This window comes from Ovis canadensis, chromosome 1 (genome assembly GCF_042477335.2).
Source record: "Ovis canadensis isolate MfBH-ARS-UI-01 breed Bighorn chromosome 1, ARS-UI_OviCan_v2, whole genome shotgun sequence".
NCBI classification, from domain to species: domain Eukaryota; kingdom Metazoa; phylum Chordata; class Mammalia; order Artiodactyla; family Bovidae; genus Ovis; species Ovis canadensis.
The window spans coordinates 240,264,865-240,287,178 of NC_091245.1; the positions used below are offsets into that span (position 1 = coordinate 240,264,865).

The window sequence follows — 22,314 nt, forward strand, 5'->3', positions numbered from 1 at the left end:
AGGGTAAACTTCCTCCACAGAGCATCACCGTGACTGTGTTTTCACTCCCAGCCGTTAACTTATGACTTACTCGGCTGTTTCATGAGAGCCGACTGTAGCCACAAGGGTCCCACAGCCTTTCTCTGTGTGCTCAGCCATGTGGGTTCCCTTGCCTTCCTGTGACTTGTATATGCATGTATGTATGTGTTAGTAGCTCAGTCATGTCTGACTCTGTGCAACCCCATGGACTGTAGTCTGCCAGGCTTCTCTGTTCATGTAATTCTCCAGGTAAGAATACTAGAGTGGTTGAAGCCATTCCCTTCTCCAGGGGATCTTCCCAACCCAGAGATCAAACTCTGGTCTCCCGCATTACAGGCAGATTCTTTACCACCTGAGCCACCAGGGACGCCCTCCTACGACCTGACACCTTCTATTCTATTAGGAGAGCCAACCCAACGTCTAGTTTCTTCTAGCTCTGTTTCTAACTTGATATCTTGTCTGAAATCTCTGCTTTCTAGACTTCCCAAAGAGGAATTGAGCTTTGAACCAGGAGTTTAATATGAGTGTTACAGAATATAACTCACCGTCTTTAGATTCCCTTGTATCTACATGTCTAGATGGTGTTCTCTTAGTATTTTGGCCCAAGTCATTCTATTCCTGGGAATGCCTCCAAAAAGGTTATTCCTGCACATCAGCCACCCCTATAATGAGAAAGAAAAAGGTATATACTTGAAAATGTTCATGGGAAGCAGTAACCATAATGCTGAAATAATGGAAGTCAACCTAATGGGCAGCAGGGCAGCAGTTTGATGGAAAATCCATGCAGTTATCTAAATGGTAGTTATGAAGACAATCTGTGTGACATGGGGAGTGCTTATATCCTGAATAAAAAGAACAGAATGTGACCTCAGAACTTCATTATGATTACAGTAATTTATTTGAAAAGAAAAAAAAAACCAAAACAAAGGAAAGACTTGCTTTTTATGTTGATGGGATTGCAGGTGAAATTCATATCTTAATTTCCATTTCTTATAAAGTCCCTCCATAAACAGCAGGAGTGTTGGACAAACTAACAGAAACACAGAGAGAGCAAGTCCATTTTCCCCCATTCTCCCACCCTGGCAACAAAAAAGAGCTGTGTCATGCTAACATTTGAGGTGGATTCTATCACAAATCCCAAACTTTAAACCTTATTATTAAACAGCCATCGGTTTCCATCTAATATGTTGACAATCTCCCAAGTATGTTGGATTAAAATTTTTCTTTTAATAAAGAGATTTGAAATTCCATTCTAGTTGCCAGCCAGGTCTTTCAACTTCTTTAAAAAAAAAAAAAAAAGACCCACACTAGCTCCTCTCATCCCTTTGGCAACTATTTTATTTCCACATTGTCCCAGATTCTCTCCAAAAGCTCTTTCAGTTCAGCTTCGATTACCACTAACCCCAGAAACAGCTTCTATTAAGGTCACCAGTGACTGCCTGACTCAAAGGACAAATTCTGGTTCTCAACCAGAAACTCCCAACACACTTAAAACTGCCAACCTGCTTCTTCATGTCCTTTGGCCCTGGGGTCTCTGGCTGGACTGACCTCTCCCCTCCATCCTTCCCTCCTCACAGATGCTGCACTAACGCCCTCCCATCAGAATCACTGGTTTCCACCAAGAAACCCCAGACCTGCTAACCAGGCTCTGCCCCTACATCCTCCTTGGAGTGAGACATATCCATCCAATACACATGTGTCCAGCAGCTACACCGTGCATTCTCCACAGCAGCAGAAACCCCCTAAGGAGGTGAAAATTAGTTCTTCGGGGCAAGCAAAACCCCCTACTCCTTCAAAAAGTGTATATTATATGGTATACAGTACACATACAAATATAATACAGAAACCAATACATAGTATATCTGTGGTATTAAAATTCCATGAGTGGAGGGCATTAGGAGAAATGTCTAAAAGACTCCTGGGGTGAGAAGCAATAGTGAAAAAAAATGTTGGGAAGTACAGTTCTGCCAGCATTCTTAGGTGCCAGGAAGACAGCAGTGGATAAACAGACCAAGGCACTTGTCCTCATGTTTTGGGGGAAACAAACAAACAAGTAAAAATATACAATTTATCAGATAGTGATAACTGCAGTGGAGAAAAATAAAAGCAAGGAAAGGGGTTGGCAGTTCAGGGGGTGGGTGACTGTGCAGGGGGCTGCAACTTTAAGATTCATGTTGATGTATGGCAGGAACCAACACAATATTGTAAGGCAAATATTCTTCAATTAAACATAAATAAAATTTAAAAAAAGAAGGTATCCCTGAGAAAGTGACATCTAAGTAAAGACATGGAGCTGAAGGAATAGGCTGTGAGGTTATCTAGGGGATATACAGGCAAAAGGAACAGTACAAGCAAAGGCCAGGAGGTGGAGGTGTTTCTGGTACATTTGAAGTATGTATGAGGAATGAGACCAGTGGCTGGAGCACACCCAGCAAGGAAACAGGTAGCAGATGAAGTCAGAGGTTTGACAAGAAGTTCGATCTTGTGTGTGTGACCTAGTAGGCCATTGTAATGACTTGGCTTATAGTCAGCGAGATGAGAATCCACCAGAAGGGCTTAAGTGGGGAACTGAAATAACCCAATTCACTTTTGAAAGATCCCACTGGCCACCAGGTTGAGAGCAGAGTGCGGGATGGAGGGGTGGTGGCAGGGAGACCGGTTAGAAAGCCCTTGCAGTCCTCCAGGTGAGAGATACTGGTGGCTTAGCCCAGGAGGAGCAGTGGAGACAGGGAGACGTAGTCCGACTCTGAAGGCAGAACCAGCAGGTTTTCCTGATGGGTTCAACACGAAGCGTGAGAGTAAGACAGGAATTGAGGATGAGGCCAAGGAAGAATGGGACTGCCAGCAACCGAAACAAAGAAAGCTAAAGGAAGCAAGAGTGAGAAGAGGAGATTCTGAGTTCACTTCGGGACACACTGACATGCCTACTCAATACCCCAATCAAGATGTTCAGTAGGTAATTGGAGGACATACAAGTGAGGGATTCAGGAAGAAGTCTGGGCTGGAAACATCTGTTTGAGAGTATTTCTGGTCAAAGCTATGATACTGTATAGAGCACTAGGGGAGAGAGTGAAGAGGGAGAGAAGAGGTCAGAGAACTGAGTTGTCCTCTGGTTGACTCAGGCGATGAAGATGAGCCAACAAAGTAGATCAAGATGGTGGCCAGGGAGGTAACAACCCAGGAGACGACAGTGTCTGGAAGCCAAGAGAAGAAAGTGTTTCCAGGAGCAGGGGGAATGAGCCACTGTGCCAAACGTAGACCGGGTAAGATGAGGAGAAAGATGGACCACTGGGTTTGACAGCTTGAAGCTCTTTGCTGCCCTACTGCTAAGTCGCTTCAGTTGTGTCCGACTCTGTGTGACCCCATAGACAGCAGCCCACCAGGCTCCCCTGTCCTTGGGATTCTCTAGGCAAGAACACTGGAGTGGGTTGCCATTTCCTTCTCCAATGTATGAAAGTGAAAAGTGAAAGTGAAGTCGCTCAGTCGTGTCCGACTCTAGCAACCCCATGGAATGCAGCCTACCAGGCTCCTCCGTCCACGGGATTTTCCAGGCAAGAGTACTGGAGTGGGGTGCCATTGCCTTCTCCTTTGCTGCCCTGGGAAATGTATTAATAGTATTAGTGCAGTGGGTTCAAGAGAGAAGGTGGAGAGAAGGAGACGCTGAGAATGCAGGCTACTCCCTGAGAGCTTTTGCTGTAAAGGAAACAGAGAAAGGGGGTAAGAGCTGGAGGAGGACTTAAGTGAGACTTTCTTTTTAAGATGAGAAATATGAGAGCATATTTGTATGCTGATGGGACTTATCCAACAGACGGGGAAACTAATACTGTGGCAGAGAGAGAAGATGGTGTGTCTTTGAGGCGGTGGGAAGAGATGGACAGTGGGGAAGTTGGCCTAAGACAGGGATGCACTGGAGCAGACCTCTCCTGAGCACTGATCACACACTAGGTTCTCCTTCCATGATGTCATCAAATCCTCACAGATGTGAGCAAAAGATGGGATTACTTATATTATTATTATTGTTTTTAAATAGCTGTGCCATGCAGCTTGTAGGAGAAGGCACTGGCACCCCACTCCAGTGCTCTTGCCTGGAAAATCCCATGGACGGAGGAGCCTGGAAGGCTGCAGTCCATGGGGTTGCTGAGGGTTGGACACAACTGAGCGACTTCACTATCACGTTTCACTCTCATGCACTGGAGAAGGAAATGGCAACCCACTTCAATGTTCTTGCCTGGAGAATCCCAGGGACGGGGGAGCCTGGTGGGCCACCGTCTACAGGGTTGCACAGAGTCGGACACGACTGAAGCGACTTAGCAGCAGCAGCATGTGGCTTGTGGGATCCTAGTTCCCTGACCAGAGGTCAAATAAAGGTCCGCACAGTAGAAGTACCGAGTCCTAACCACCGGACCGTCAGGGAATCTCCTTAGTCTTATTTTTTTTTAAAGAAATCAAGGTTTAGAAAGTTCAGAGAGTTAGAAAAGAAGCTGAAACTGAATTTCTTTTGCCTAATTTCAAATGCCTGGTCCATTCCCAGGCTGCCCCAGGGAGACCCTTATTTTACAGAGAGAAAGAGGGATCCATTAACCTGCTCACAGTCCCAGAGTGGACCTGAACCTGAGTGCCTGACTCCTGGCCCAGCGCTCCTTTTCTCATCTGTAACCAAGCTCTTCCTTCCTCCATGCCAATGGTCACCTTTGCCAAGACTATCACTCACATCTGGAAGGCAGTACTCACTTCACACCTTGTTCCTCCTGCTTTTCTTTGTTTTGGTGAGGTTTACTGTCATTGTTATTCAGTTGCTCAGTCATGTCTGACTCTGCAACCCCATGGATTGCAGCACGCCAGGCTTGCCTGTCCTCCACTATCTCCTGGAATTTGCCTAAACTCATGTCCACTGAGTCAGTGATGTTATCTAACCATCTCAGATACAACTACACACTGTACATTTCATCCTTTTTAGGTGTACAGGTCTATGAATTCTGACTGATGCATAGAGGCATGTTAATACCAGCACAATCAAGATATAGAACATTTCCATTACCCCCCAAGTTTCCCTTATGCCCCTTTGTCGTCAGTCTCCTTCCCCACCTCTAATCCTGGGTAACCAATGATCCTTATCATTTCTGTCCTTATCATTTTACATTTTCCAGAATGTCATCTATATGGAATCATAAAATATGCAGCCTTTCGAATACACTTACTTTCAGTTAGTATAACACATTTCAGATCCACCCAGGTTATCATGCATACCAGTAGTCCATTTTTTGTATTACTGTGGAGAAATAAATGGCAACCCCCTCCAATATTCTTGCCTGGGAAATCCCATGGACAGAGGATCCTGGCAGGCTGTAGTCCATGGGGTCACTTATTTTACGGACAGGGCACAGCTTGTTTGTACATTCACCAGTTGATGGATATTAAAATGTTTCCAGTTTTTTGCAAATATAAATAAAGCCATTGGAAACATTTAGGAATAGGATTGCTGGGTCATATGTTAAGTCTATGGTCAGCTTTTAAAGTCTTGAAACACTAGGTATTCATATGTAAAAAAATTTAACCTTGGCCATACACAAAAAAATAACTCAAAATAGATCATAGACTTAACTGCAAACCTAAAACTAAAAAATTTCTAGAAGGAAAACATAGGGGAAATTATTTGTGACCTTGCATTGGGTAAAGACTTCTTAGATCTGACATCTAAAACATGATATATAAAAGAAAAAAATGATAAATTGGAATTCTTAAAAATAAGGACTGCTTTTCAAAAGACACTGATAAGAGAATGAAAAGACAAACCGCAAACTCAGAGAAAATATTTGTGAATTACTTATCTGATAAATGCCTTGTATCCAGCACACATAACGAATTCTTGAAACTCAATAATAATAGTAATAAACAATTCAGTAAAAAATGCACACACAAAAGATATGAACAGACACTTCAACAACAACAAAAAAGATATATAGAAGGCAAATAAACTCACAAAAGGATGCTCAACATCATCAGTCATTTGGCAAATACTAATTAAAGCTACAAGATAAACTACACTTCTATTTAATGACTACAATTTTAAAAACCTGCCAAGTGTCAGCAAGAAAGGAGAACAACTGGGACTCTTATACATGGTAGGTAGGGAAGTGAAATGGTACAGCTGCTGTGGAAAACACTTGGCAGTTTCTTATAAAGTCACACATTCAGGAGCTTTGTATGGAGGATGGGTTGACTACAAAGGGGAAACAGGAAGTTTGGGGAAATGTGGAATAGTTCTAATAAGATAAATTGATTGTGGTGGTGGTTACATGATTGCAAGCATTTGTCAAAATGCACAGAATTACATTAAAAAGAGAGAATTTTTAACTGTATTAATTTTACTTTAATCTTGACAATAGAGGGCAAAGTAAAAGTGAAGGCAGTGAGGCCACTGTGTGACTTTATACAACTTACTTCTTTATGCCTTCTTTTTTAAAATCTACACACTGAGCATATAATAGTACTTTCTTTATATTGTTGTATTAAGTGTGCTGATTTATGCAATATACCTAAAGTATGTGGCACACATGCCATATAATTATTTGCCTTATTTTTATTACTCACATATTTCTCTTTGAAGAAGTCTGGTGAAAAAAGGAAGGGTAATTAGGGGTTTGGGTGGTTGAAGGATGAGGAGACCTAGACACACGGAGTCATAGATAGATGGAGGAAATCAGTGATAAGGGAATGAAAAAGAGGGAGAGTAATGCTGAACCCACAGACCAAGCCTGTGCTATTAACATGGCATCGGCTGCCCATTTTCATAAATAACTCCCTTTCACTTGTCAACAGCTAATCAAGTAATTTCTCGAGGCCAGAAGTGACTTGCTGGATTAATGACAGCCCCTCCGGAGATCAACATGTTCAAATCCTTCTTCTGTGTTGTAATCCTACACCTCAAAGAATGGAAAGAGGAACAAATCTACCTCCTAGACACAAAATATCCAATATCATTAAAGTGACAATTTCCAATTTTTATTTGAATGGTCTGATCTCATCTTCAGCAAAGGAAAAGTCAGATTAGTGTTGGTTGGAAAATGGAGGGTTGTTATCAGAGTTCTGATTGGTCATTATAGACCTCAGGGAATTTTTATCAAACAAAGAAACTTGATAAGATTTAAGCATAATAAGCAGGGATTAGTGCCCTCCTGGGTAACTTTCTCACAACTGTAGGAATTTTAAGAGACTTCGTGAGAATTAATATGCTCCACGTGATATTGACTTTAGCTTCTGGCTTTTCTTTCCAGGAGGCGAATCAGTACAATTTCTTCTGCCTTTGTTTCGATTTGGTAACAACCCTCCATTTCCAAACAGGTTTAACCTACTTACCCCGTCAGACATGAAGAGGTTGCTACCTATTCTACAGGTGCGGAGATAGAAGCAACCAAGGTTTTTGATAACTGCTAGTCAAAACCAAAGCAACAGCTGACCAAGTATAAGAATAGCAGGTCAGATTGATTGAGATGTCTCAGAAGTTGGAATTTTCGGGGGGGAGGGGGGGGGCAAGTGATCGCAGACCAGCTGGTTCACTCTGTACCCTCAGAACACAGGGCAGCATGGACCAATACAATCACTGACAACCCAGGCTCAGCATTTCAACACCCCATGTGCCTCCGTCTTCCAAACAAAGCAGAGGCATTTTCTTATTTTATTTTTATCTATCTATCCATCCATCCAATTTCTAATTAATAAGAACTTTTCAAAACACAATCACAACACCTTTGACATAACCAACAACATCAATAACAGTTCTGTAATATCTAAAACTCAGTCCACTGTCAATTTTCGTTATTTTAAAAATATCTTTTATAAAGTTTTGTTCAAATTGCAAACAATCCCCACACATTGCATTTGGTTAGTATATCTCCTGAAGTCTCTTTTAATCTAGAACAGTCATGGGAACTTCTTGTCTTCATTTATGCTTTTGTGTTGTTTTTAATATTCATGTATTTATTGAATAGATAATGCATGCGGAGTGGTAAATTTTTTTTCCAAACTGAACTAAAAGGACTATAGTGGGGACTTCACAGGTGGTTCAGCAGTAAAGAATCCACCTGCCAATTCAGGAGACGTGGGTCTGATCCCTGAACTGGGAAGATCCCACATGCCACGGAGCAACTAGGCTGGTGTGACACACTACTGGGCTTGTGCTCTAGAGCCTGGGAACCACAGCTACTGAGCTCATGTGCCACAGCTACTGAAGCTTGCGTACCCTACCGCCCATGCGCCCCGACAAGAGAAGCCACTGCAATGGGAAGCCCACGCACCGCAACTAGAGAGTAGCCCCCTCTCCCTGCAACCAGAGAAAAGCCCACCCAGCAACAAAGACCCATCCCAGCCACAAATACATAAGTAAATAAGAGTTAGGTGTTTAAAAGGTAATAATGAAAAATCTCTCAGTCTCCTTCCCCAGAAGCAATGTTACCAGTTTCACGTGTAATCTTTTAGAAATAGTCTCTGCCTAGACCTCCATCTAGTCAAGGCTATGGTTTTTCCTGTGGTCATGTATGGATGTGAGATTTGGACCGTGAAGAAGGCTGAGTGCCGAAGAATTGATGCTTTTGAACTGTGGTGTTGAAGAAGACTCTTGAGAGTCCCTTGGACTGCAAGGAGATCCAACCAGTCCATTCTGAAGATCAACCCTGGGATTTCTTTGGAAGGAATGATGCTAAAGCTGAAACTCCAGTACTTTGGCCACCTCATGTGAAGAGTTGACTCATTGGAAAAGACTCTGATGCTGGGAGGGCAGCAGGAGAAGGGGACGATAGAGGATGAGATGGCTGGATGGCATCACGGACTCGATGGACATGAGTCTGAGTGGACTCCGGGAGATGGTGATGAACAGGGAGGGCTGGCGTGCTGCGATTCATGGGGTCGCAAAGAGTCGGACACGACTGAGCGACTGCACTGCACTGAACTGAACTGAGACAAGCATGCCTGTCCCCAAGGCTCTAGCCTGGTGAATAAGAGTGGACATAGTTCAAGTCTCTGCAACTCACTAAATGAAAGCCTTGGGCACATTACATCTGAGTCCCAGATGTTTCCTCTGGGAAAGAGAGGAAACTACTTGCCAGAGGAAAAAAAAAACTAATCATGGTACCTATACCGTGGCATCGTTGAGAGAATTAAATCAGATACGTGAAATATTTAAATTATTACATCCTCCTTTGGCTTTTTCCCAAATGACAGAATCAGGCACTTTCTCTTTAGGTATTTTTTTAAATTAAACATCACATTTTAACGATAAGTCCATACCTGTTCTTAAAGATTCACTTCATTGTTTGAAACCATTGATTTACATTTCATTATATGGATGCCATATCGATAGACATGTAAATAATTTTCCACCTTGTGTTTTTACAAAAAAATGCTGCCATGATATGTACACCTATGGCGGATTCATGTTGATGTTTGAAAGAAAACAACAAACTTCTGTAAAGCAAATATCCTTCAATTAAAAAATTAATAAAATTTAAAAATGGTGCCATTAATATCCTTGTGATATTCTATTGAATTCATGCGCAAAGCATCCATAGGATAAACTCCTGGAAGTAAAGTGCTGAGTGAAGGATACATGCATTTTAATGCTTTATAGTCATGTAAAGCCCCAAAGGAAGCTGTATCCATTTATACTCCTAAGAAAAGTACAGAAAGGTCTCCATTTCCCTATGCCTTAACTAACATAGGCTGTCACTATATGTTTTCATCTTTGTAAATATGATTTGTGGAAAATGGTATCTCACAGACTTAATGTGCATTTCTCTTATTATGGGGCTTCCCGGGTGGCTCAGATGGTAAAGAATCTGCCTGTGATACGGAAGACCCAGGTTTGATCCCTTGATCAGGAAAATACTCTGGAGAGGGGAATGGCTACCCACTCCAGTGTTCTTGCCTAGGAAATTCTGTGAATAGAGGAGCCTGGCGGGCTTATAATCCATGGGGTTGCAAAGAGTCAGACATGACTAAGCAACTAACACTCACTCTTTTCCCCCTCTTATTATGAGATTGTACAGGAAATATTGTGTAAGTAAACCTCAGTTCAAATGACCTGCCCAGGACTCCTGAGTGAGGACTCAGAGAGAGCACTGGGAGGGCACAATTTTAGACTCATAGGAAGTTGCAATGACGGTGCAGAGAGTACTATCATTTCGGGTATCCTTCACCTACGCTCCCCAGATACATTTATTTCTATTGATACACTGAGGGGTTGGTTCACAGTGACTGAATTTCCAAAATGATATTTAAAAACATGAACTTTTTTGTCTGAGTGACAAATGAACATGAGCGTCTTTAAGTGTAAGTACTCTCTCCTTTTTGTGTGTCTGCTTTTCAGTTACAGAGCAATTACTTAAATTTCATGGTAAAGCAATGTTTACGGGTCAGTCAGTTCTTGGGGTTTTACATTATGGCATTTCAGAATTTGCTCCATTTTATATAAAAGGGAGTAGTAGTGTTAAGTCATTCAGTCATGTCTGACTGTGACCCTATGGACTGTAGCCCTCCGGGCTTCTCTGTCCATGAAATTTTCAAGGCAAGAATACTAGAGTGGGTTGCTATTTCCTTCTTCAGGGGGTCTTTCCAACCCAGGGATTGAACCTGGGTCTCCTGCATTGCAGGCAGATTCTTTACCATCTGAACAACCAAGGAAACCCATTAATAAAAGGTAGATTTTTATACTTAAAAGAATGACCTTGTCTGTACTCGTGAAGAGGATGCTCCCTCTCTGATAGCACTAAGCGTGTATCATGTATGTCCATATGTTGTGAGTTATATCTTGCAAGTGGTGAAGGGTTTGTTCTGAAACAATGCACCTCCTTCTCCTGGTCACTTTCAGACACATGATCAGGAGCACAGCGCTGTGGCCACAGGACATGTATTTGCACAGCTGACCACTTCTTCCTTGAGACATTTTCTTCCCTTGGCTTCCCTGCTGTTCAATCTGTGAATTTGCTCCTAATTCATAAGCTCTCTTCCTCTCTTGCGCCCATCTTTCCTCTAGCTGTAGCTTCTCCACAAGTGATAGCCATTCCCCTGGGTTTAATGACCAGGGCCAGGACTAGGGTGAGGCCATTGAGACACCTTGGTCGTAGAAGTTAATGAGACATCTACCCTGGGCTTGTGCAAGTACAGGGTTGGCCCCAGAGTGTCACTATCTCCTTAAGCTTTCCTTTTTGCTCTAGACACCTTGCTTTCCTCACCCTAGTTTCACCCCCTTCAATATCTCTGCCTGCTTCCTAGACCTCCAGGTACATACAACCTATTTGTCATCTCTACTTAGGATAGCTTAAATGCAACTCAAACTTCAAATATTTAAAATAGAACTCTTGCATCACCGCCCACCCCCATGGCCAAACCTGCTCTTTCTACTTGTTTATCCCACTTAATAGCATCACCATTTATTCAGTTACTCTAGGAGTTATCCTCAGTTTCTTTCTTTCAACAAGTTCTATCTTCCGTCTCCAAAATACAATACAAATCTGACACCCTCTCACAGCCTCTGCCACTATGCCTTGGGCCAGGCCTCCATTTCTTATTACTGGAAACACCCATCCCCAAAATCCATCCTCAGGATCCCAGCTTCCACATGCACCCTCCCTCCATCCCTCTCCCCCTTAGACTCATGACTCTGCAAGGCAGAGCAATCTTTTTTAAAAATGTTTGTTTTTTTAGTTTTGGCTGTGCTGGGTCTTGCTTGCTGCAGGTGGGATTTTCTCTAATTGCAACAAGCAGGGGCTATTCTCTAGTTGCATTGCTTGGGCTTCTCATTGCGGTGGCTTCTCATGTTGCAGAGCATGGGGTCTAGGTGCACAGGCTTCATTACTTGCGGCTCCCAGGCTCTAGAGCTCAGACTCAGTCGTTGTGGCACACGGGCTTAATTGCTCTGCATCATGTGGGTCTCCCCATGCCAGGGATTGAACTGGTGTCCCCTGTATTGCAGTGGACCACCAGGGAAGCCCCAGAGCTATCGTTTTACATCTTGGAGTAGATTATGTCATTCTCCTACTTAAAACCCTCCAGTGGCTTCCAGCTGAATTTAGCAAAAGGGCAGACCGCCTCCCACCCCCCTTACCATGGTCAACAGACCAGGATCTAGCAGGTGTAACAATATGATCCCAGTCTAGCAACCCCCCTTCTGCCTCAACCTCATTCACCAGGAACCTGCACTGGCTCCCTTCTGCTTCAGCTGTGTTCCTTTCCCCTGGAATGCTCTTCCCCAGATCTCTATATAGCCACCTCCCTCTCAGTATTCAGGTGTCAGTTCTGGCATCACTTTCCTGACCACCCCCATCCACTCATCTATCACTCAAAATCCCATCACCCTCTTTTATTTCTCCAAAGCATTATCACTATCTGAAAGTGTCTTGTTCCCAGTGCATAATAGCTGCTCAAAGCTCACAGGCTTAAAACAAAAATGTACCAGTTCAGCTGGGACAGTTCTTGATTGGGTCTCTCCCTGCTGCAGTTGAACAGCAGCTGAGATTGGAGTCACCTGGAAGCTTTTCTGGGCTGGATGTGTAAGATTCTTTCCTCCTGTGTCTGGTGCCCTGGTGCTCCTCTGTGTGGCCTCTTTTCCCAGCAGAGAAATGGACTTCCTGCACAGCAGCTCAAGCCTCCAAAAAAAAAAAAAAAAAGAAGTGGAAATAGCTGGTCCTCTTATAGACCAGGCTTGAAAGTGGCATGATGTACTTCTGGGTGTGTGCTAAGTCACTTTAGTTGTGTCTGTTTGCAACCCCATGGATCATAGCCCACCAGGCTCTTCTGTCCATGGAATTCTCCAGGAGAGAATACTGGAGTGGGTTGCTATTTCCTTCTGCAGGAAATCTTCCTGATCCAGAGACTGAACCCACATTGGCAGGCGGATTCTTTACCATTAGTGCCACCTGGGAAGCTCTGCCATATTCAAATGGTCATAGAGCAGTCATAGACCAGCCCAGGTTCAAGGGGACTGAGGAATAAATTCTACCTCTTATAGGGGAAGTAACATATATGTAAAAAGAGGCAAGGAATTGATGGGGGCCTCCTTTGGCAATAAACTGTCACGTTCATTTATTTATCTGTTATTTATCTATCAACTCCCATTAGGTTATAAACTCCACAAGACAACAGGGACCTTGTCTTATTTTATGGCTCTATTTCCAGCACCTAGAACAATGTTTGGCACACAGTAGGTGTTCAATAAATCAAGTTTGTGGACTAAACTAAACTTATCCAGATTGATTTTGCCTGGTTTGCTGATGCTAAGCAAGTTGATGCCTTACCAGATAAGAGAAATGCTACATTTATAAAGTATTTCATTTCCTCTGCAAACAAGAAAAACTTGCCCTGAACACAAAGTCTAGAAATAGATTTGGCATGTTTTCTAAATGGAAAATATTTCTTGTATCACCAGAAATTATTTTCCCACAGTTTGTGCTACATCAAAATATTGAAGTCGACTGAAAATACCCCATTCTTTAATCTTGGTGTGGACTAGATTTTTTTTTTTTTTTTTTTTTGTAGCAAAGGAAGTATAAAAATCTCCTGATGGTTTTATTCTCCCAGTTCTGAAAATGTCATTACAAGTTAAGATAGATTGAAAAAAAAAAAAAGCCTACTGAGAAATGTCTTTAAAAGTTTGGTCATCAAAATGTATAGCTTTTGGTTATAAGACTAGCACTTGTTTATTTAAGTAATTACATATGACCAAGGGCAAAAAAAAATCCCTCAAATTTTCCCCACTGCTAGATTTTACTGGTGAGTTCTATAAAATAATACCATGTTTAAACCTTTTTGTAAATTCCTTGTAAATGAGTAAGTGAGAATGTATTAATTTGAAGGATTTTAGTGACTGCTGAAGTGAAAAAAAGAGGGATTTAATCTTTTAAATTACACTTGCAGATGACCACTGATGACAATTCTCCCAATCTTTGTTTTGTCTTCAGTTTTCCCAGATTTGCTCAAAGCTATCCCAGTCAGTATTCACGTCAATGTCATTCTCTTCTCCACAATCCTCATCGTTTTAACCCTGGTGGGGACAGCCTTCTTCATGTACAATGCTTTTGGCAAGCCCTTTGAAACTCTGCATGGTCCACTGGGGTTGTATCTTTTGAGCTTCATTTCAGGTGAGTACAAAATTCTACCTCTGAAGACAAATGGGCTTGTAAGTGTACAAAAGATACACCTACCCAAATATAAAATGACAGTACATATATGTGGATGTTCACTGTGGCAGTATTTATGAGAGCAAAAGGTGGAGAAAAGTGTAATTATCCAACAAGAGGGGAGGCAACAAATTCCTTACGGTAGTCTATCCAACTAGCTGGCATTGAATTGTTTTGAAGAAGATGTAATTGAAAGAACAAATGCTCATATAAAAAAGTAGAAAAAGCAGTATATAAGATTTTATAAAGATAAAATTAATTTGATTTCTTATATAAATATAGAGAATATATACATATATTATATATATACTCTCCATATATATAGCCCCACCCCCATATATATATATATATAGAGAGAGAGAGAGAGAGAGAGAGTCTATTCTGTTGGTGGTAATCTCTGAGCAGTAAAATTGTGAGTGGTTTTCATTTTTCTCATACTTTTTAATATTTCCAAATGTTCAGTAATGTGCATGTATCTATTCATAATCAGAAAAATAAATACAAGCCATCAAAAAAGAGTAGAGCCAGTGTACCCCAACACATGAGTTGCCATATTCAGGCTTATAGGGACTTTGTGTAGCCTAAGTAGGTGTATCTGAACAAGTAAAACTCTAAGCCCAGAAATTAGTTCATCAATAAACATCCTACTCAATAACCAAGGCTGATGGGAAACAATATAAAACCCAGTTCATGCCACAGGGTGTTTCCAATATATTTACAAGGAAGAGAAAGATACAGATGAGAAAATCAAAAGAGTCTAGCTTATACGCACTGCTCTTCTATGGGAGGTCTCTGATTTCACTCCACTCCAAACTCGCAGAGACTCAGTGTTTGTCCTGTCCCCAGGAAGCGAGTAATTTTATTAGCGATTTCACAGAGAGACAAGACAGAATACAGCTCACACTAGTGAACGCTGTATTGAAGATCCATATTAGACTCTTTCTTTGCAGCTTGCCCTTTGGCTGCCAGCTCCCTCTCCCAGCCCCTAGCCCCCAGGCCCCTTCTCTTTCTTGACACCACTCACTTCTCCCTGCACAATTCAACTCTGGTCACCAACTTGCACAGCTCCTTCTCAATCAGACAAACCCATGCAGTTAACAGATGCTCACGCATCTTAGAAAGCAGTATATCAGCCTCTATCCATGGTAACCTAAGCACAGTTTGTTACTGCCCTGGACTCTTGGGCTTTTTAATCAATAGAAATTGCTCAGAGGCCAGAGGAGGCATCCAGGCAGGCTTTATGGGGACTTGTGCTGAAGCATGAGGGAGTAAAGAGAAGTAACAGGTGTCCTTGCTTGCTCCCTGAGTTTACAGGGAGCTGGTTCCTTAAATGGGATGAGGATTGTGGGGGGAGGTGGATCTGTGGGTCAGGCTGGAGAGGTGGCCTAAGTGGTCTTCCCACCCCCTCGGGGTGCTGTGTGCAGGGGTCATGAGGAGTACACTGCTTTTGTTGCCTGAAACTCAGAAGTGGCAGCTGAGCTTTGGCCTTTTTGTATTCTACTATTCATAATTTGCCCCAACTGCCCATGCATGCAGTGATTTTTAGTCCCTTAGAGTTTCTTCACATCCTGTCTCTCAAAGAGATATTCATCCAGGTGCAAACACTCTAGTAAAATGTCCTGGGTCTCAGCCTGTCTCAACTTCTTGGGGTCTTACCCCCTTTCAACATGCATGCATGTATATTTCTCAGTCAAGAACACTAGAGTGGGTTGTTAGGGAAATCTTCCCGATCCAGGGATTGAACTCAGGTCCCTGGCACCACAGGCATTCTTTACCACTGAGCCACCTGGGGAGCCCTTTACCCCCTCTACATCTTACTAATCAATTATTTACCCAACTGAAGTAGTTCTGTCTCTAGTGAGGGTTCTGCTAAGACAGTTTCCGTATTTTTCACACGTAAACAGCACAGTTTCAATTGTGCAGCAGTGATTACCCTATGGCAGCAGTGTCTAAGTCCTTCCCATCTTTGGTACTCTCACACAAGCCTCCAGCATGGGGCTCTGCACACAGTAGACACTTCAGTACATATCCACTGACTTGGCAAAAGCAAGTCCAGAACGAGATGTGAAGCTGGTCACGTAAACAGCACAGGTCAGAGAAAGCAGAATTCGAATGGGACAGAATTAGCAGAGGAGGCCCGTAGAGGTGGTGGGACAGACTCCAGAGAGAGAGGATAGAACAGTGCAAAGGGAGGCCAAGGCCTCTGCAATCAGGGCTGAGGGGCAACAGCACAGGTACAAGGTACAGACAGACAGACAAAGCGATTCAATCCCAAGGGAAGGCCAGGTTAAAAGCGGGTATTGGGGTTACTTCACCCCCACCCCACTCAGCAAACCAAACTGGCGGATCTGGATGGCGTGCTATTTTAGTGGAACTCCTTGCATCAGCCAAGGGCCAACTAGACCACAGGATACATACTAACTTATCAGAGGGAATATAATGTTCCGCAGTGGTTCTTCAAGTGGAGTCCCCAGACCGACACCATCTGCATCACCTGGGAACTTAATAGAAAAGCAAATTCTCTGCCTTCACCCCAGACCTCCTGAATCAGACACTCTGGAGTGGAGCCCAGAAATCTGTGTTTTAGCAAGCCCTCCAGGTGACTCGCAACTTCCCAGGTGGCACAGTGGGTAAAGAATCTTCCCGCCACTGCAGGAGACACAAAAGACTGGGTTCGATCCCTGAGTCGGGGAGATCCCCTGGATATAGAGATGGCAATCTGTGCCAGTATTCTTGCCATGGACAGAGGAGCCTGGCGGCCCGCAGTCCATGGAGTCCCAAAGAGTTGGACGCAACTGCGCATGCACGCCACGTGACTCTGCTGAAAGCTCAGGTTTGAGAACCATGGCCATAGGGAGTTGATTACACAGATGTTAGAGGATTGAAAAAAGGAGACCCAGAGGTAACTCAGAGATGGCAATGTCAGAAAGCAGTGGCCATCCCTAGGGCTTAGAGAACCCAAGGGAGAGTTTAGGGTTACCAGAACCTTGAGGCTGGAGGGGAGGCCCCAGGGCACTGGGTCTCAGCCCTCTGAGGAAGTGGCACTGTCCCTTGAGAGGATGGCACTCTCACGGGACACCAGGGGGCAGCTCTGGGAGTGTGGAAAGAGCTTGGGAACTCCCCAGTTGCTGCCTGGAACAGCGCTAGCCCCATGACAAGACCAGCCAGACCTCACTTCCCTGCCTGCTGCCCTCCCTGTGGGCAGAACAGTCAACAAGACAGAACCCGAGTATGGGGAGTCTGGACCCAGCATCACAGGGTAGAGGAAAGAAGAGTTGGTCTGACGCCGAGACACAGCAGCTTATTAAGTGGCACAGCTATCTCACACTCCGGCTTCTGAATGAAAACTGAGAACAGCCCATTTGGAAGACAAATTATTTGACAGTTCTAATGGACGACCGAACTAACAGTATTTGAAAGCAGGATGACTCAGAAGGATGCAGAATTTAATCCAAGTCCCAGTTCTTATCTCGGCTTTTGGCCAAGTCCAATCCAAAGAAAGCCTGAGCACAGAAATATATGCGGGAACACAGGCCCTGTACTTATACTGTATTGGATTTATCCTTGAACTTATTGCAAAAGCAGGTGGTCAATGAAGTTTTGTGGATGAGAGAAGGAAGAGGGTGAGAAAGGAATGGACCAGCTACAGACCGGCCTCTGGCAGAGGATAAAGGCCCTGTGTTGCCAGATTATCTGCTTTCTTTAAGTCCTAAATTTTTATTTTTCAATGGGACTTATTTATTTATTTACAGTTTGGCCCAACCATGAGGCATGTGGGATCTTAGTTACCAGAATAGGGATCAAAGCCATGCCCCCTGCATTGGAAATGCAGAGTCTTATTAATCATTGGCCCGCCAGGGAAGTCGCAAATTTCTTATTTTGAAATGCCAAAAATTTCAACAATTTTTTAAAAAACTGTGTGACAACAAAAGGTGTGACGGTCAGATGGACTGACACTTTGTGGCCTCTAGAGGTAACAGGCCATTCTTGAATCACAGACTAACTACTCCATTCTGTTTGGTCTACCTACAGTACCCGGAAGCCCCTGGAGGTTTGGAAAAGTTTCTCTAAAGCTGTAACAGTCACAGCGACTCCCAGGTTTAAGCCCCACTTGTGGAAAGATGGGGATTTCACAGCCCTTATCACAGACACTCAGAATGTAAGCCAATGGAGCATACACTCAGAGGTTGGAGCTTGTGCTGGGGGAGGAATCCCTTAATGCCCTAGGGTACAGGGGTGGGGGTGGGGTGGTGGGGGTCACACGTCACTAGAGACCCCTCCCCCGGGGCAGCTCCCTTCTGAGTGGCCTCCCCTGTTTCTCTGCCTAGGTGGCCTCCCTCACAGCCAGCAGAGAAAAACTCCTTCCCTTTTTTTCTTCTCTTGCTCACCCTGGCTTCCTCAGGACCCCCCCTCCTCCTTCCCCATGCTATGTCATGCCAGGGCTATTTCTTCAGCTGTCCACCTCCCTGCTGGGTGGGAGCCCCAGACTTGGCATCCTGAGGGGTGAAGACAGGAGAAGGGGAGGGAAAAGAGCTCTTCCTGTTTGTCTGTCTGGAACCTTGCATGCTGCCTGGAGTAACAATGCTGTGAGCATCTCCTGGTGTATCCTGATGAGCTGCATGCCAGACACTCTGGGGAAAGGAGGAAAGGGAGCCAAGCTCTGGGTGAGGCCAGCAACAGTGCAGTCACCACCGCTTGCTGGTCTGTACAGTCCAGAATCCTGTTGCCATCCTGGACCAGAAGTACCTCCCAATTCTCATGGCCTCCAGCCCGGCTCACGATCCTCAGTCTCCTATTATCATTCTCTCATGAAACCACCCAAGTCAGTTAATTCGCTTTTTCTCATCTTGTCAATTATAACCTAGAACTGAGATATAACACTAGATTTCCTAATGGTCTCCCACAGTGCATTTTGGGGCTTCCCAGAAAGGGCCAGTGGTAAAGAACCAACCTGCCAATGCAGGAGATGGAAGAGACACAGGTCAGATCCTGGGTTGGGAAGATTCCCTGGAGGAGGGCATGGCAACCCACTCCACTATTTTTGCCTGGAGACTCTCATGGACAGAGGCACCTGGCACGCTACAGTCCATAGCGTCACAAAGGGTCGGACATGACTGAAGCAATTTAACACTCATGCACAGTGCATTTTGGACAGTGATTCTCTTCCTGGACAGTGTATTAGAATCACCAGAAGAAAGTTCTAAACATACTGGGACTTCCCTGGTGGTCCAGTGGTTAAGACTCCACCTTCCAATAACGAGGATGCAGGTTCAATCACTGGTTGGGACTAAGAACCCACATGCCTCAGGGCCAACAAGAGAAGGCCATATCCTGCAACTACAGAATCTGTGCACCCATGCTCTGCAACAAGAGAAGCCCACGCATAGCAATGAGAAGCCCTTTCACCATGACTAGAGAAAGTCTGCATGCCACAGTAAAGACTCAGAGCAGCCAAAAAAAAAAAAAAGTTCTAAATATACAGATGCTGGATCCAACAGCACACTAATTAAATTGGAATCTCTGGGGGTGGAGGCTAGGCACTGATCTTTTTAAAGGTTTCTAAAGCAGAGAATGAAATGGCAACCCACTCCAGTGTCCTTGCCTTGAGAATCCTAGGGACAGGGGAGCCTGGTGGGCTGCCGTCTATGGGGTCACACAGAGTCGGATCCGACTGAAGCAACTTAGCAGCAGCAAAGCAGAGACATTACTTTACAATAAAGGTCCATCTAGTCAAAGCTATGGTCTTTCCAGTAGTCACGTATGGATGTGAGAATTGGACTATAAAGAAAGCTGAGCACTGAAGAATTGATGCTTTTGAACTGTGGTGTTGGCGAAGACTCTTGAGAGTCCCCTGGACTGCAAGGAGATCAAACCAGTCAATCAGAGAAGAAATCAGTCCTGAATACTGTGATGCTGAAGCTGAAATGCCAATACTTTGGCCACCTGATGCAAAGAACTGATTCACTGGAAAAGACCCTGATGCTGGGAAAGATTGAGGGCAGGAGTAGAAGGGGATGACAGAAGATGAGATGGTTGGATGGCATTACTGACTCGATGGACATGAGTTTGAGTGGACAGGGAAGCCTGGCGTACTGTAGTCCAAGAGTTGGACACAAGAGTTGGTCACAAAGAGTTGGACATGACTGAACAACTGAACTGAACTGAACAGGTGATTCTAATGTGTGACCAGTGTCAAGAACCACTGATACAGGTGCATATATTTCATTTATTCAACAAACCCTGACTGGGTGCTGCCATGAACCAGCCATTATGTGTGGGTGCTGGTGTTACCACAATTCGCACGCATACTGTCATGCCCTCGTGGAGCCAACCATCTAGTGGTTCAACGGAAGTGTACACAGGGAATTAAAGGTCACAATAATCACAATAAAGGTGATAAACAGACTGCCATGATGGAGAATGAAGGGGAGGGGAGATCAAGTCTTAATACGATGGTTGGTGAAGGCTTCTCCAGGTAGCTGAGTTCTAAAGATACAAAGCTGAGAACCCTCAGAGAATTTCCCAATGAGAGGAGAAAACACATATGAGGAGATGCTAGGGAAAGAGGCCAGCATGCTGTAGGCACTGAAAGAAGGCCCATGTGGCTAGAGGGTAGGCAGTGAGGGGGAAATGGCCAAAAAATAAAAAGAAACTAGAGAGATCAGCTAACATCAGTTAATGTCAGACCTCAAAAGCCACTGTAAGTCTTTTAGAATTGATTCTAATTGCACAGAGAAACTTTTTTGAAAGGCCTTAAGAAGCTGTCTGATAGCTGATTTACCTTTTAAGAAATAGCTGGTGAAAGAGTAGGCTACTGCACTGGAGATGGAGAGAGATGAATGGATTCTAAAAACGTTTTGAAAGTAGATCCAAAATGCTTTGCCGGCAGCTTAAGCAATTAGTAGACAGTGGTGGCATTAACCAAGATGAATAAGTTAGGGGTGGAAGAGGCTTAGAGTTCAGGGCAAAAAAGTGGTGGGGAGAGGAGCTTAGTATTAGAAATCAAGAATTCTATTTAGGGCCCATCAAGTTTGAGATCCTATGAGATGTTCAAGAGGACATGTCAGTAGACAGATATACGAGTCTGGAACTCAGAGAAGAGGTCTAGACAAAAACATAAATTTAGGAGTTGTCAGGATATACATATTATTCAAAGCAATGAAAATGGATGAGATCATCTAGAAAGAGAATGTAGATACAGAAAAATTGGCCTAGGGCCAATCCCATCAGTTAGTTCTGGGGTTGAGAAGAAGAAGGACCCAGGAAAGGACACTGACCAGGCTTCTCTGGAGATGAAGAAGGAAAATCAGGAGATGTGGTATCCTGGAGGCTACAAGATGGGAAAGTTTCAAGAGTACAGGTCAACAAGAGAAAACGACCTCATAGTTACCAAAGGGGGAAGATAGGGGGAGAGGGATTAATTAGGAGTTGTGATTAACAGATACTAACTATATATAAAATAAATTAACTATATTTAATAAGTATAAAACTATATATATATATATAACCATATATAAAATAGATAAACAGCAAGGTCCTACTGTATAGTACAGGGAACTATAGTCAAAGTCCTGTAATAAATCATAATGGAGAAGAATATGAAAAAGACTACATACAAATATATATATGTAACTGAATTACTTTGCTGTACTCTAGGAACTAGCACTGGCTCAGACAGTAAAGAATCGGCCTGCAGTGTGGGAGACCTGGGTTTGACCCTTGGGTTGGGAAGATTCCCTGGATGAGAACACGGCAACCCACTCCGGTATTCTTGCCTGGAGAATCCCCATGGACAAAGGAGCCTGGAGGGCTACAGTCCATGGGTCACAAAGAGTCGGACACAACTGAGTGACTAAGCGCAGACAGGAACTAACACAACATTGTAAATCAACTATACTTTAATTAAAAGTTAAAGAAAAAAACAACCAGTACAGGTCACCAGTGAGCTTTGTGAAGAGGAGGCCACCTACAAGAGTCAATGAGAGGGAGGTGAGTGTGGCCAGGGAAGGCAGAATGGGGAAAACAAGGTGGAAACCCTTCCTTCAAGGTTCACAATATAGTAGGAGAGAGATAAATGTGCTCAAATAAAGGAGATAGAGAAATAGAGGGAACCCAAACAGAAGGAGGG

General features: G+C 43.7%; 1 protein-coding gene across 1 annotated transcript in view; it reads left to right on the forward strand.

Moving 5' to 3' along the window:
* CLRN1 (clarin 1) overlaps positions 1-22,314 on the forward strand; it is a 47,719-nt gene that overhangs the window by 13,489 nt on the left and 11,916 nt on the right. The window contains exon 2 of the mRNA XM_069562738.1: positions 13,968-14,147. Coding sequence (XP_069418839.1) covers positions 13,968-14,147 — 180 coding nt within the window. The remainder of the gene's footprint in view (positions 1-13,967; positions 14,148-22,314) is intronic.